At 38.2% G+C, this 16,787-nt stretch overlaps 2 protein-coding genes across 2 annotated transcripts; one reads left to right on the forward strand and one right to left on the reverse strand.

The window, feature by feature from the left end:
- Window positions 1-6,296: 6,296 nt before the first annotated feature.
- LOC112166597 (probable CCR4-associated factor 1 homolog 11) lies at window positions 6,297-7,349 on the forward strand. The gene has a single exon (XM_024303476.2). It carries the CDS (start codon window positions 6,405-6,407, stop codon window positions 7,254-7,256), a length of 852 nt encoding a protein of 283 aa, XP_024159244.1. The 5' UTR covers window positions 6,297-6,404; the 3' UTR covers window positions 7,257-7,349.
- Window positions 7,350-11,115: 3,766 nt separating this feature from the next.
- LOC112203894 (eukaryotic translation initiation factor 3 subunit A-like) lies at window positions 11,116-15,900 on the reverse strand. Its single transcript, XM_040505864.1, has 13 exons — window positions 15,790-15,900; window positions 15,668-15,689; window positions 14,864-15,367; window positions 14,298-14,452; window positions 14,175-14,204; window positions 13,539-13,766; window positions 13,294-13,455; window positions 12,871-13,027; window positions 12,666-12,726; window positions 12,263-12,584; window positions 11,997-12,122; window positions 11,468-11,596; window positions 11,116-11,379 (listed from the first exon to the last, which is right to left on the reverse strand). Exons 1-13 carry the CDS (start codon window positions 15,898-15,900, stop codon window positions 11,347-11,349), a joined length of 2,040 nt encoding a protein of 679 aa, XP_040361798.1. The 3' UTR covers window positions 11,116-11,346.
- Window positions 15,901-16,787: the final 887 nt, after the last annotated feature.

Consider the following 16,787-nt stretch of genomic DNA (forward strand, 5'->3'; position numbering starts at 1 on the left):
AAGTTTGTTCAGAGTGGAGGTGATCGGTGTGTAAAGATAGCACATCAGAGTTCAAATGATGTTTGATGTGGGAGGGGAGGACAGAGTATATATATCACGACTATAGAGTTCATTTACAAATTCTATTGGATATAGGAGTAGGAAAACCCTCTCCTACTTGGGTAAGATTAAATCTTAAGTTGAAAAATTCTTATCCCTCGAGATCAAATATATATCGATTAAATCCTAATCCCTCGTCTAGGAAAATTATGATCGTAAATTTTGAACTTCAAGACCACCAGTATCTTTCTTGTCCTTGAAGAAAGCAAGAAACCTTGTAGCTTATATGGACCGAAAAAAACGCTGAAAAACAAAATCAAAGAAGATTCCGCCTTGGTCATTGGTTGGAGTGTACGCTTTACTACCTTAGTCTATGACTCTATGCACACCTCACTGTTTAAAAAGGCTTGTATTCTCTCAGTTAAATCATTGACATAATCATGCAAAGTGTCGGCTGAATTTTCATGTAAATTGAGTAAGTGACAGTTTCACTAACTTCCTATTAATTATAAGAAGCGTTAGGTTAGATGTATCCACTCCAAAATCACTTATACTTACAACCAAGTATGTTATTTGTGTTGTGCTTGTCAATTAATTGTATCAGAAGACTTATATGATCTTACCTAATTACGATTCATATTGTCTACAAGTTAATTGAATTACCATATAAATTAAGTACATAGTTAAGCTGAAGTTCTCTTATTTCTAAATCAAATGCATTACTCACACTACTACAAAAAACAAAACACATAACACTTGTTATACGACGCTAGACAATTTTCTACTGTCTGAATGATTTTGAATTATTGGGATGCCACTTTTAAAATATCCGGCTTCTAATATGAATTCAACAAATATCTCTTTTATGCTGGACTTTTGAAATAGTTGAATAGACGTTTATAGATAGCATGAAAGGACTTGGTGCTCATTTTTAAAGGATGACCGGAATGGAATGCCAACTTGGTCTTGGCATAGTGATCCACTACTTGCTACCAACGGACGAAGGGTGAACAGTGATCGTACTAAACTAATAACAAATATATATGCTAGTGAAAGAAAAAAAGCTAAGTTCTTTCTTCATAAATACTAGTTAAACAAAACTCTTGCATTAAAGAACTTGTGTCCAAACTAATATAGAAGGCTTTTTCATTACATTATACCAACCATAGTTAGTAAAATGTAGGATGTATACGTATTATCCAGATAATTTCATTTAATAGTTCGTTGAACAGTTTGGCATAATATTTTTAATTAATTAATTGATTAATTTTAAAATATTAATTTAGATTCGTTTTTGTTCAATAAAATGTGCAAAGTATATATGTGCAAAGTAAGGAAAAAACGTTAAAAAAAAGATGTGTAATACTTTTGAACTCAACATTACAAGAAATTTAATAAATCTCTTTCAAAAGTGTGAAGTACACAAATATCTTAGAAAAACATGCCAATACGTGTAATATTCGCATTTTAAATTAGAAAGTATTAACTAAGGTGCCAATTGATAACCAACAAAAATTTCGCTAGCTAACCATGGTTATCGTGTCATGGTTAAGAATTACATGCCCTAATCAGGTTTACGAAGCCCTAACCATGGTTAACTTGCAACTAAGTGTTAACTGGCCCAGCCAATTTGCTTACCCTATAAAAACCTGGACTGCTCCACCCCTGGCCTCCACCCCATTGAGGATTTGTCATGGACTCCCTATGGAATTTCCTTATCAATTACAGTCCTGAACATGCTATTCCCACTCCTTGGGAACGATGTATTGATCTTAGGGTTGGCCTCTCTCTTTGTTGTTTTTCTCTAACGATCTGTAATTTTCATTTTGATTTCATGATAATGATGATGATCATTATATTAGGGCGGAGCCAATGAAGGACGAGTGGGGGCAGTGGCTCCCAATAAAATCATATATTTTGTTCACTGATCTTCTTTTTGCCCCCACTTCTTTTGATTTAGTGCCCACTGATCATATATTAATAATATGGGTCCTTCTCCAAGTGGCAATATTCTATTATTCCTCCAACACGATTCCTCTCATTCTCTCTTCTTCTCTCTCTTCTTCTTCTCTCTTCTTCGGTTCTTGATCTTCTTCTTCTTCCTCAGCCGGTCAACCCCAATTTTGCTCCTCCTCCAAAAACTAGAGATCGACCTTCTTACTCTTTATGTTTTCTTTTTTATCAATCTTTCTCAACTCTCGGTCTCCTCTTTATCTCATTCTTCTTCAGTTTTTTCTTTTTTCTTTTTTCTCTTCCTGCTTCATCTTCTTCCTCTTCCCTCAGTCCGGCACTCCGTCAGTTCCTCAGTGCACAACTCCTTCTTCCCCTAACGCGTCTTGATCTCCTCCACATCAGCCACGCTTCTAACGGTGCCGACCAAGTGGAGAAAATCAATTCGTTTCATTATTTGTTGTAGATGTAGCCTTGCTGCTACTGTAGATTGCAGAATGGTACTATTTGCAGCCTTGGTGCTAGTGTCAGGAACCGAAAGCCCTGAGAAACCGGACTGTATTGTCTCTGTTCTGGTTTAGGCTGGTCCCGGTACTCTGCATGTTCAAAACCAACCGGAAGTTGCTCTGCCATGTAGAGGAGAGGCAGAAAGTTGCTCTGCCAGGTAGAGGAGAGGCAGAAAGGAAATAAATTTTTTTGCCCCCATTTATTTACATTCCTGGCTTCGACATTGATTATATATACATGCAGTATCTGTGAGTAATATGGATCTAATTTATGTAATGTTTTTGGTGCAGATACAGATAGAACACAACTAATGGAACTATGGTAATCGATTTGAGGCCTCAAGTGAATCTCGAGGGAGGTTTACACAGCCACAACACCCTCTAACAACAGCAAACAACTACATACGCTAGAAGTTGGCCACCATTGATTCCAAGGTGTATCAATCACTATGGTCATGATAGTCCCATTTTGCTCTTTTTAAATTGCAGCTGCACAGCCCCCACCACCGCTTATCTCGTCATCCCCAAACTACCCTCTCGCTGCACCTTATGTGGCCGCTTCTGGTTCTTTGTTTAATAAGTATTAGGACTGCACATATTATGTACTAGCTATCTGCTAAGAGAGACTTGCGTGGGGCACCCGCACCGCCATGTGGTGTGGCAAACCAATCACTGTCCAGTAGGAGGATTTTTTGGGTATTGTACATTTAGGGAGTAGGGGTAGTTTTGGAAAAAAAGAAAAATTTTCTTTTTTCTGATTGGGTGGTCCTAAAGCCACGTGGTGGGGAAACCCCCCACCTAAGAATTTCTCATCTGCTAATAATGTCTCCGTGTAAAATAATTGCAATCGAGTTATGTCATGAATATGTGATTGGTTGTTCCGATTTACATGGTTGAAATCTGAACTCTGTAGTTGCATTACGGCGGCAGGGCCAAAGCATAAACCTTTCTCTAGCTATGTGGAAATTATTCTATGCACCGACATGTTCATCAATCAATCAATTCCTTCTTCTTTTCTGAAATCAATAACATGCAAAATATCACTAAAAAAGGAAAAATATAAATTGCAAAAAGGATGACGTGATCTTTTGCTACTTGTGCTCCACATGTTAGTGCTAAGCTTGTTTTTGATGCTATTTACGATTTCTTTTCATTTCATTTTTCCTTTACTTTTTAAAGTTGAGTTTCCTTTTCTGCAAGACAAATTCAATTCATCTGGCCATGTTTTTATTTTAAGCATTTTTTTGGTATTACTTTTTTTTCCCTTTTTTTTCTTTACTAATTTGAGTTTTGTCTTACCTTTTTTTGTCTAGAGTCCCCAAACATTAAATACATGTATAATATCAATTTATATGGCATATATATCTGTCCCAAATTTCCATTTCTCATTCAGTTTTGAGTTGTTGCATGCATATCTGACGCATTTTTCCTAATTAAGTTAATGCACGACATTAATTACATGAAATAAAAAACAAATGAGATGAATATTAGTTGTAAATATAAACATTGTTAGAAAATTGAATACAAAAAAATACAATATCCAATTAATTGCTACCTACCCCTCGAGTAACCTTTTTTTTTTCACTGTCGCTATTTTTTTTGGAGCCCGACGACATCAAATCCAAAGCCAGACATAAAGTGAGATTGGTGGGAGTGGCTACTTGTTGACCCCGGTAATTTGGATTCAAATTATTGTATAAATTTAGCCAATGGTGTCTTTCGAAGCGAGGTCAAGTAAGTTTAATACATTTTTCCAACAATCCCGGAACTTTATTACAAAAAATAAATAAAAAATAAAAAAAATAGAGTTTTGTCCAAGATCATGATTTTTCACCAAAAACTATGGAATATCACACGGTTTTTTGTCCAAAATCACATGTTTTTATTTTACCCTAAGTTTACAAGCAATGAACCTAAACAAGAATTTTGGAGTTCACCAGAGATAAATAAGAAAACTCTCAATTTGATTAATAATATGATAAAAGATGGGTTATGCAGCCGTTTAAAGTTGCTTATATATGAGAAAAGAAACCCTAGGGCGACTAACAATGAAACCCTAAAACCCACGGGTGAAAACAAAACAAATCCAAAACAAACTAGAAAACAGAAAATTCTGAAAAATTGTAAATTGCAGTTTTGAGGCCCTAAACGACACCGAAAGCCCGAAAAAAGCTCCACACGTTGTGGCAAAATGACGAGTTTTATTTTTGGTGTCGTTTCCTTTTCGGAAAGGTATAACAATCACAATTCAGACACCGAATGCCAAAGTTGCAGCAAACCGGGTTTTCCTCCTTTTCCACGATTGAGCTGTTCTTCAATTCGGACCGCCATTCGTTCTACATCAATTTTCTCACCAAAGTTTCTCACTTCTAAATCATGATTTTTAGCCAATTTCAGAACTGACGAAACTAAAAAGACTCGACCTGATTTTTCTTTTAAGATTTTCCATAGTCGAAAAATCAAAAAATAATTAAATAAATCGGATTAAGATTTTTGCATTCCGTCACTTGGAGTAACCCCCAAAAATAATGTTTTACCAATGTTCAATGGTGAGATAATGAAACATGACAATTTTAATAAAAAAATGGTGTTGACACAAGTGTCAAACCCTATCAACACCAGTTTTTATTAAAATTCTCATGTTTCATAATCTCACCACTTTTACAACATGATTGTTGAGATCTACGTCAAAGTAATGGGCCACATTAATCTCAACCCAATTTTTTTTGTTTTGCAATTTTCTCGATTGTCTGATTTTAGAAAATCGTAAAAAGAAATTGGGTTGAAATTTGAGTTTTGTTAGTTTTAACATTATTTAAAAATCATGATTTAGGGGAGAAAATAAAAACATGCGTTTTGTAGACAAAAACCTGAGTGCTATAGGCTATAGATTTTGGTGAAAAATCATGGTCTTAGACATAATAAATTAATAACAATTTGGAAGAAAGTTCAAGAAGTGAATCCCATTGGGTTAGAAAAACATACTACACTTTTCAGTGTTCTTAGCCTCGCTTGAATAGACATCATTAATCTCCCATAACATGACCACCGATAGCCTCACTTATTTTGGGTTCTCTCTCCCTTAAAAATAAAAATAAAATACTCACTGAGTATCCTCCTCCTCATGTATTGTCAAATCTACCGCAACCGAATCGTCCAAACCCAATTTAGTAGTCAAACTAACAGTCATTACCTCAATCCGTGATACGTTAGACAAAAAAAAGTGTGAAAAGTGCTGTAAAATTTTGAAACATTAAAAACCCTTGAATCACAAAGCCAAAATTTTTATGGACAGAAACAAAAGTCACTTAAATTTTGATCGAATGTAGCTAACAACACAAACAAGAATCTATCATACCTGAAATTGCAACAAATCATAAAAAAAATTCCAAGTGCCGAGCCGTTAAAGTATTCATTGTAGATCTTTCATTGCAATAATTAAAAACTCTGATAAAAAAAAATAATTAAAAATAAAAAAAAAGGAAAAGAAGTAGAAACCAGAAAGATGGAATCATCAAATCAATCATTCATCTGAACCAAGTAACGAAAGGGACAAGCGAGAAGAAAAAGAAGAGGAAGAAGAAGAAGAAGCCAACCTTGACCAGGTCCGTTACATTGGTCAGTCAACAAAACCCCCAAAAACCCTGCACGCATTCAACACTCTTAACACAAGACTCTATAGACTTTAATACAATAATGGAATACACGCACACTTTCCTTATTATCGACTTCCTCCTTTTTTCTCCGAACCTTCCCCTCTCTCTCTCTTCCTCTCCATCCGTATATATAACTGCCTTCACTCCTCACTCTTCTCCAACCCAAAAACCCATCTCAGCGACTCCCAAGTCTCCAGTCTCCTCCTCCTCCTTCTTCTTTGATTATTTAATTAATATATTCAATTTCTCCGACATGTACTGCAACATGGATCACCCTCCAAATCCCAGCCCCATCGTGATCCGCGAAGTCTGGGCCCACAACCTGGACGCGGAATTCGAGCTGATCCAGAACGCGATCGACGACTTCCCTTACATCTCCATGGACACCGAGTTCCCCGGCCTCGTCTTCCGCCCCCAGCTGGACCCCACCCGCCCCTACGGCAAGCAGCTCCGCCCCTCCGATCATTACAAGGTCCTCAAGTCCAACGTCGACGCGCTCAGCCTGATTCAGGTGGGCCTCACGCTCTCCGACTCCCGCGGCAACCTCCCCGACCTCGGCACCCGCGGCGCCACGCGCTTCATCTGGGAGTTCAACTTCAACGACTTCGACGTCGCGCGCGACCCCCACGCTCCGGACTCCATCGAGCTCCTCCGCCGCCAGGGCATCGACTTCGACCGCAACAGGGCCGAGGGCGTCGACTCGGCGCGTTTCGCCGCGCTCATGATGACGTCGGGGCTCGTCTGCAACGACGCCGTCAGCTGGGTCACCTTCCACAGCGCGTACGACTTCGGGTACCTGGTCAAGATCCTCACGCGCCGGAACCTGCCGAGTGGCATGAAGGAGTTTCACAAAGTTCTCAGGGCCTTTTTCGGGAATAGAATTTACGACATCAAGCACATGATGCGGTTCTGTAAGAGCCTGTATGGCGGGCTGGACCGGGTCGCCAGGACCTTGGAGGTGGACCGGGCCGTCGGGAAGTGCCACCAGGCCGGGTCAGATAGCTTGCTGACGTGGCACGCGTTTCAGAAGATGAGGGATGTGTATTTTGTAAATGATGGGCCGGAGCAGCACGCCGGAGTGTTGTACGGTCTCGAGGTGTTTTGATTACTGTAGAAAAACCGAAACAGAAATCATAAATTTGTTCATTCTATTAATTCCTTTCTTATTAATTGGATGTAATTGGTAATTAAGATAAAATGGAAACGGGTGAATAGGGCTCGGAATGCGAAACCAAAACAAAGCCGTTCGACCGGATTTGAAACGGATCAGACTAGTTTTCAAAATTTTTTTTTACTCTATACCAACTCGATTCTAACCGAAAACTATATAATCGGATCGGCATAGTCAAATACATACCGGATATATTGACCCGACCAAATTAGAATTAGTTTGAAATTTTGACTATTACGTGTTGACATTCAAGTGTTTGTTAAAGCAAGCCTATGTTACTTGTCTGCATCAAATCCGACTCCCTTTGAAGTATCGAGCACGACTCCATTCAGCCACAAATTTGCAAATTTTCATTTTTTTTCCTTCATCTTCAACTGGAAACAAAATCCAAAAAATCCAACTCGAAGACTCAAAGAGAGACGCGTCAATCAAGAGAGACTAGGTTGTGATTTCAACCTGTTTGTGATTTCAACCTGTTTGTGATTTCAACCTGGTCCGAAACTCCCCCAATCTATTCAAAATACCTTTAATTAGTTAGGTTGGTAGCCTTAGTTGAACCAAGGGAACCAGCCTAGAGTAATGCACTGTCTGTTTTGGGGATGAAATTGAACATTCAGTTAAACCAAATCGAGTAAAGTGTAGAAACATTGAGCAGAAGTGGAGGAGAAGTTTAATACAAGATGTTTTTTTTTATTTTTATTTTTATTTTTTATAAATATGGTCTGTTACTTGTATATAATTTTCTATAATTTTTTTTTTTAAATTTTAAGTTTACTTAGTTCACCAATTTACAATACCTAAAATACTCTTTTTCAGTGTAGCGTTTAACTCAAATTCTTTTTCTATTTGGCTTCCTCTGCGTCTCGAATTCTTTTTCTGTTAGCATAACATGAGAACAATTGAAGATGATGAATGCTAAAAAAATAAAGTGTTAGAGTTTAACGATTACTGAAGATATTAAGAATGAAGTTTAAGTACGTTTTCTGTAGGGTGTAATCAGAAAAACAAATTATAATTTTAAGTAAGATATTGTCCTTTGTTATAATTTTATATTAAGATATTTTCATCTTTCAACAAATCAAAACCTTGAATGATGAAGAAATTAGTTAATAGGGTAGCAACAGTCGCACTCTTAAAAAAATTATGAGATTGGTATCAAATAAAAATATAAAATTCCCCGTCAGATAATTAGTGGACTTATGGACTATGAGTAGGTGGCTTCCCTTGGAGGGCAAGTATGAGGGATTACCAAAGTCAGTGCCCCTGTCACACTCTGCATGGTTATGGTTAGCTCAAGTATCAACAACTAAGAGGTCTATGTTTAACAGAGATTTTTTATAGGGGTGGACAAAAAACAGAAGTGAGGCAGGAAACCGGCCGAACTGGACAGGTTTTTCCAGTTCGGTAACCGAACCGATTATATTGTGACCGAAAATTTGTAGAACCGGACATAAACCGGGTCGGATTCGGTTTTATATCATGGACCGACCGGTAAAAATCTAACTGAACCGATATTTAAATAATTATTTTTTATATATTTTTTTTATACATGTCTTTAGATTATTGGTGGAACACAGAACTTGTGTAGACCAACTCACACCCGATCACACCTTTAGAAAACCCTAAGACTATCAGACCATCATGTATCGACTAAATGACTCATTTCTAGTTTTCTACAGATCTACTCCCTCAGCGCCTCTCTCTCACTCTCACTCTGTCTGCTGCAAATCGATCAACCCCGACCGCCTCTCTCTATCGCCGGCTCGCCCTCTCTCAGTCTCTTTCGTCGGACGTCGGCTATCACCCTAAACTCTCTCTTTCTTCCAGATCGGGTCGGCTATCACCCTCAACTCTCCCTCTCTTCCCCTCTCTTCCAGATCGGGTCGACTATCACCCTCAAGCTCTCTCGCCTGCACCCTCACTCAACGTCTCATCCTCTCTCGCCTCCACTCAACCTCTCTCGACAACGTCTCAATCCAGATTTTGGAAAGCAAACTCAAAGAAAGGTAGTTCTTGGTGTGGTAAGTTTCATCAGATCCATCAAGCTCTGAGAAGCTATTAGCTCCGATCATGAACCATGTGTTACTATAGATCATTGGCAGATTCATGATATCAGATCTTTAAAGTAGTTGATGTCTTGATAAATTGAAATTTGGGGTGGTTTGAGATATTTTTCATAGAGATAGCTGCCTTTTGCTTTAGGTTGAGACTCATGAGATTATTTAAATAGTTGTATGAATCGATACCTAAGCAAGTGGTGTGGGTGAAGTTGAGCTAATCAAGTGAGTTATTTGTTGTGATTAATTTCATTTGTCTAGGAGTTTAGAGATTAGGCAGTAAAAATTGAATTTTGATTTAATTTATTATACTTGGTGATGAGGAGGAAGAGTAGATGGGAAGGTGACAGAACAAAAAGAGGGAGAGTGATCACTGATTTGGAGTGTTCTATTTTTATCACTGCTCTGAATCTCTGATGGGGTTGCTGGAGAAAAAGAGCTGTTGTTTTTTTCCATTATTACTTTGTTTTATCAGTTTATGAGTAGAGCAATCTATTTATGTGATGGGTTTGTGGCGTTGATTTGGAACTGACTTTGTTTATGTTAGTAAAAGTGTAAAACGATCTGTTTCTCATTGTTTTGATTTGGAACTGATATACTGATTTACTTGCAGGATTGTTGATGATGGATGAATCAAATCAATCAATTCAGGGTCAATCACCGGTCGTCGGGACTAAGGTCACTGGGAGCAGCATTGGCACTACTGTTGCTGATACCCCTGCATCTAGTGCCATGGTTCCCCGACTTCCCCCTGTACTTCCACCTCCTGCTGGAGCTGCAACCCCTTCTTCAGATGCGGCTCAGGTTCAATCTGCTACGAAAAGGAAGAACAAAAGCGTGGTATGGGAGCACTTCACGCAGCTGATGAATCCTGATGGTTTGAAGTTGGCAAAGCCGAAGGCCAAATGAAACTATTGTCCGTAGACTTACTTATGCCACACGAAGTTCAATGGCACGAGTTCGATGAAAAATCATATGCTCTCACTACTACAAAAAGGTCATCAGACGACGGTGGATTTGTGTTGTGTGATGACCAAGCTCACCGTGGTCTAAGTGAGTGTTGTGTGATTGAAAAATCAGACAACGGTGATTTCACCGTTGTGTGATAATAGTTTGCTCAACAGAAATACCTATTTCCGTTGTGTGAGTTCTGCGCAGCATGTGCCTGGCATGGCATGCGCGGCGATGCCTCGGCACATTCAGACAACAGAAGATTAAATTTTGCCGTTGTCTGAAATTCATAACACACAACAGGTATGACTTATTCTTTGTTGTCTGAGATTCATAACACACAACGGATATAACTCATTCTTTGTTATCTGAGACTACTAACAGACAACGGATATAACTTAATATTTGTTGTCTGAGGTAAGTAACACACAACTGAAGTAAAATGATCTCCCTTGTCTGTTGATTACTCAGACAACAGTGATCATTTTATTTCTGTTGTGTGTTATGAATCTCACACAACAGAATTTTGTTTTCTTTTGTTGTTGGTTGTTAGTTCACACAACAACTATATTTGGTTATCCGTTGTGTGAATACTGTAATCAATTGGGTACCAACTAGTGACTGTTGTAGGAGAAGCCTCAATTTTGAACTCTTTTACATTCATACAACACATTGTTTTGTATTGTGTTGTATGACTAACCCTTGAACAACAAGAAGAATATCGATATAAATGTTTGTCCAGAATAATGCTCAATATATTACCATATAAACAATACTTTAATCCATATATATCATTCAAGTACCATTATTCAAGCATCAATACATTCAAGTAACAAGATAATGCACCAAACAAGAGCATTCTTAGCTAGCTACACATGAATAAAAAAACATTCCTATTCTCGATGGCTCTTAACCTTCAGCTGCCATTCGCTTCTACAAAAATCTTCGTCACTCCAAGATTTGCCTTAAGTTGATCCTTTATTTACTCCTTCGTCAAATTAGGTTCCTGTTTTTATCTAGCAGGCACTCCTCAGTAGTGAGGCAAGTCCCTAAAGGAAGAAAGCAATTTATGATTAACAAAATAAGATGACAACTGTGCTTACACAGAACGAGCTTTCATAGTGCCTTGATTGTTACCTTCTCCATCTGGCCAGGATGCTTAGTCATTGGAGGCAGATTAGAGGAAATGCTATCTACTTTATCTGTCCATTCTGATATTGACTTTTGTATTGCTGGAGCAACTTCCTTCAGTTGATTAATGAGAACCTATACAAGTTACAATTGGAAAATCTCAGCACAGCATCAGATGATTATACAAGGACATTCAAGAAAAATGAATTTTGCATCGCGGGAATTCCAGAAGGCGTATCCACCACTTGTGTCTCAATTTCATAATTGCCTGCCTTACGATGTCTATTCAGTTCTAGGAGTCCAAGCATACTAGGATTCACTATCCCACATCCCCTCATACCAACAAAAATAACTCAAATTGAAATACTTAATTTAATGTCATATATGAAGATTCAAATGAATAACAACTTCATTACAAGTTTATGTTAAATGTCTACCATGTTAGACAAGAATTGGTTCTAACTTCTACATAAGTCCAAACTGAGAAGCTGGAAGCACTTTAGCCATAACCAGTTCAGTTAAAGCATAAGCTTACCTGAAAGCTAACCAAGTGCTGCTGATGTTCAGCTAGTGTTGCAGCTAATGGCTCGGCATGACCACTTGAACTGCCTTCATGCGCACTTCTTAGAATTTCTGGACCCTCTCCCTCATTAGCTTTTGCCTACAAATTACCATTTGCACAATACAGATTCAATTACTGAGAGGTTATAGACCCAAGTCAGCATATAAGCACGACTAAAAGAATGCAATCTTTCAAATCATTTTCCCAACAAAATCAAAAACATAATTCCAAGTGCTTACCATATGAAGTGACTGTTTATGAATACGCTGTAAAGTATGTGTCCAACGCCTGATAATTTCTGCCACGTCAACAGTTGGGTGGACTCTTCCACTTCTCTCATCTGCTCGATGAAGAGTTTCATCATTTACTTGTGAATGGGATGAATCTAAATTATTCTTCATCTTTTCTCTGTTAATATTGACATATGAACCATCACTCTGCTCTTTATCATCTACATGTGTAGGAGTAAAATCACCAGACTGGACAGATAAGACATCTGCATAAGGAACCTGAGAGCTCTGATCCATAGCTGCAAGCAAAGAAGATCCAGAAATGCGGTACCTATAAAGGAAAATTATGCATGCAAAGGTAAATTTCTGATTGACCTCTAGTGAATTCAAATGATATTTGACAGTATATTACCTATGCTCCCGATGAGCGATTAAATCCTCGATAGGGCCCGAAGCAAGAACTTCATGTTGACCTACAAGTGATGGAGATTGAGTTGAATTATCAAACTGATTAACTGAGTATGAATCTAACCAGAAATTAAAGAACTAAATAAATGAATACATAATTGTGTGACACAATTTGATAATACTACTACAAGGATGATGATTGGACTTACTTTTACGGGCTAATATCGACTCCCACAAACGAGTAGCCTTGGATACTAAATGAGAATTCTGACTCGAACTAGATACAAGGTCATCCCAATGTTCCCCTTCCAACTTGACTTTGTTCCTAAGATCATGTAATTTTTCCAGCTCTTGCTGCAAATAAGCCTGGGATTCATGTTTTACGAAGAGACACATCAGAACACAAAAGATAAACTTGGATATGAATTGCAAACTTCTAGAATTTTCATTAAGTCCAGTAAAAATAAGCTGCTCAGTGTTACTCCTATACCTTTTCAGCACACAGACCACGAAACTCTGCTGTCATTTCATGAGCCAAATTTGACCACATTGGGATGAAAGTTCCAGATTCAAATTGTCAACATATCTAATGAAATCATAACAAAAAAGATGATATAGCACCCTTAACTTACCAAGTTACCAAACATCATAACACCCTTCATATGGTCGACTTTCATAGCTATGAAGTTATGTTTAACAGCATCCACATATATCTTCTCTACAACAGAAAAGTCATAAAATGGGATCATCCGAGATAAATGTTCAATCTTCATCGACTGATACACCCGAGACACCTGTAATATGTACAAGGAGGAATTTAAAATCCATTCAGAATTTATGCAAACAAGAGGTATAGTTAAGTACAAAATCAACTCACCTGCTGGAGCAACCTCAAAGTACCAAGCTTTTCAAGTGCAGGAACATATTGAGACAGTTGCACTTCAGGAACAGAAGAAGCTGAAGCCAGCTTACCCCCAAATTTTGAAATTTTAGTCAACAGTGGTTGTATCTTTACAGCAAGGTCGAGAGGTAGAAATTCATGCTCCAGGAGATGGAAGAGATCCTTTACTTCCTGGGTTGCACAGCTCAAGACACCTTTGGAGACCTGAAAACACAAAAACAAATAAGACCATACTGAAAAAACAATTAAAAAAAAAGACAGCATTTCCAAAGAAGCACAAAATTTCAATTTGCAAGCCATTATTAGTAAATACTGTTTTGGATAAGCATCATGACTAGCCCAGAAAAACAGTCGTTCATTCACACCAATATTAATAAGTGCCAAGGTTTATGGAAAATGATATATGAATTTCAAAATATCGAAAAAGGTGACCTGAATATAATTTGATTCATAAATAGTTGATGATCAACTAACAGCACCTTAAGAAGCTTGACCCAGGGTATATTAAACCATAATACCTCCTTAAAAATGTAATAATTGTCTATGTTTATCACAGGAAAAGTGAATACAATAAATTATAAATAAAAATAAAACAGAAATCAACAAACTTACCAGTTCTGATAGAAGAGCAGATCTTGAAAGCTGGCCATAAAGCACATTATCAGTTTGGGGAACAATTATAAGTTGAATCTAAAGAAGAAACTGTAAAAATAAACACAAACAAACTTGCAATACCACATCTCCTCTGTCGATTTTGGGGTCAAGATTAAAGCCAATTAGATTAGCCATCCTCAAATTGCGCTCTTTCTCATTTTCAAGTTCCAAGTGAGAGGCAGCACGTGTCTGATCATAGGGGGGAACTGAAAGTGCAGCCAAGACAACAGATGATGCTAATAAAAATAGACAATTTAATCGAATATAACATATGTTATGTTATACACGGCATTACTGCAGATGGTAAAAGCATAAGCAAAAATGGCAGCATGATTCAAGGTAGTGCATGAAGTGGAAGGCCATTAAAATGGCAACATTAATACTTAAAAAATTAATCTAAACAACATCAAAGCACAAGGAAAAACTAGAGCCCGTGAACAAGCCATGCAAATCCTCTCAATAGCAGTAGAACTGTAGAAGTAACAGAAACTTAGAGAACGCATAGAGATCACAAAATAATCAGAAGGCAAGGGAAGCAAAGTATAAGAACCATAGAGACCCATGAATATAGATTTTACATACTATTTTAACTTTATGAACACAAATGGTAATGAACAATATGATCAAAACAACCAATTGGAATCTTTATCTGAACAAGAAATACAGTACCGCATAAAGGGCCTCCAACTTTGAGTTGTTGCGCAAGATCTCAAGCACTGTTCTGTAGGTTTCCCACAAAAACTTGAACCAAGGAGTAACAACTTCACGATCAGACCTATCTTTTCCTTTCTCTCCACTGACATAACTCAGCATTAGATCTTCAGGCCTCTTATCTGCTTCGAGGTCATCAACATCAAGTGCTTCTTCTAATGCTTGAGCCTGGGTACGTGCCTGCTCAGCTTTCTCAGTTGACAGATGCATGAAGTGCTTGATCACCTCTTCCAAGGAACTGACATTTACTTGTTGACATATAATACGGTACTGAATCAGACCATCCTTGGCAAATCTACCCTTGCGCAAGTCAACACAAAGCTCCACATATTTAAACATAATTTTTTCAAGTGGCTTCTGCCATGCTCTATATCTCTTTGATGTAATAAGATCATGAAGCGATTGCAATGCATCTTGCTTCTGCCCAACATTGATCAACTATGCATCCACACATCATAACCGTCAGTCCAAATACAAAAGGGCACTTATCGCCACCAAATAAACCAATACACCATATCTATCTCAACAAAAAATTAACATGTCTGCTATAACAAAAGGTCTGTTCAACAAGAACATCAAATCCTGAACCAATTTAATTCTATTACTCTTCGATAACATACTGACAAAGATAAGTACTTAATTCAACGCTTAACTCTTCCAAATAGCAATGAAAATTTCCATAACAGAACAATCAAACGAATTATATTCAGCTAACAATCCCTAAATCAACCACAGCTCACCTTCAGCTCGCTTCAAAGCATATTATTACCTTGGCGGATTGAATTGGGCCACGGAGGGAAGAGAGGATGAAGTAGAGGAGCTGCTCGCCGAGTTTGGGGTTGGAGTGGCGGAAGAACCCGACCTGGGGAGTGGAGTTGGAGGCTCCGAGTCCGATAATGGCCGGGGGAGGAGGCCATTGCTGGGTGTTGGAATCGCCGTTCAGGGTGTGGTTGTGGTCGAGGGAGGAGGCCATTGTTGGGGGAGGAAGATTTTAGGGTTGGGGTTTGAAAGGGGGTGATGAGATTGAAGAAGAAGAGAGCATGAAATTGAGACAAGAGAGATCGAGAGACTGAGAGAGAGGGGTTTCGTGGGGGGGGGGGGGATGGGTTTCACGATTGGGAGAGTCGTGGGGAGGGGTGGTGGAGAGAGACGGGGTTTCACAACTGAGAGAGCTCGAGAGAATTTGTTTCATTTTTCTTTCGACACGATGTGGAACAATTAAACTTCCAACAAATTCTAAAGTTGCTCACACAACAGAAACCTAACAAACTGTTGTAAGAGTATCAAAATGTCAAAACATGGAGGGAAATCTGCCGCATACAACAATTTGGCTCAAAATGTTGCCGCCTATATGTTCCCACTTTCACACAACAGAAAAGTATAACTTCTGTTGTCTGATTTCTACAGCTTGCACTAGGTTTACCTTATGGAAGACATTCAATCAAGCGTCCTCAAAATTTGGCATCCAGTTTTCAATCACACAACGGAAATTATAAAGCACCGTTGTATCAAGTAGCACAAATTTCAGATTTCAAGAGGCAACCAAGGCTCCAAAGTGGAGGGAAATCTGCCGCTAATTTTTTTAAGACTCAGACGATAGACATTACTTAAATCCGTTGTGCAATGTAGTTCTGATAAAAAAGTTATCACTTTGTTGGCATTCACACAACGGAATATAACAAGTACCGTTGTGCAATAAAGCTTACTTAAACACACAACGGATGATTTCTGTTCCGTTGTGTGATTAACTTTTTGTAGTAGTGTCTATCAGTGTAAGAAGTGTCCCATTTACATTCCCGCTAAAAAACAGAAAAATTTAGTGTTTGATTCGGTAGATAATGGGGGGAAGTTAGTTGCAAG

This window comes from Rosa chinensis, chromosome 5 (genome assembly GCF_002994745.2).
Source record: "Rosa chinensis cultivar Old Blush chromosome 5, RchiOBHm-V2, whole genome shotgun sequence".
NCBI lineage: Eukaryota > Viridiplantae > Streptophyta > Magnoliopsida > Rosales > Rosaceae > Rosa > Rosa chinensis.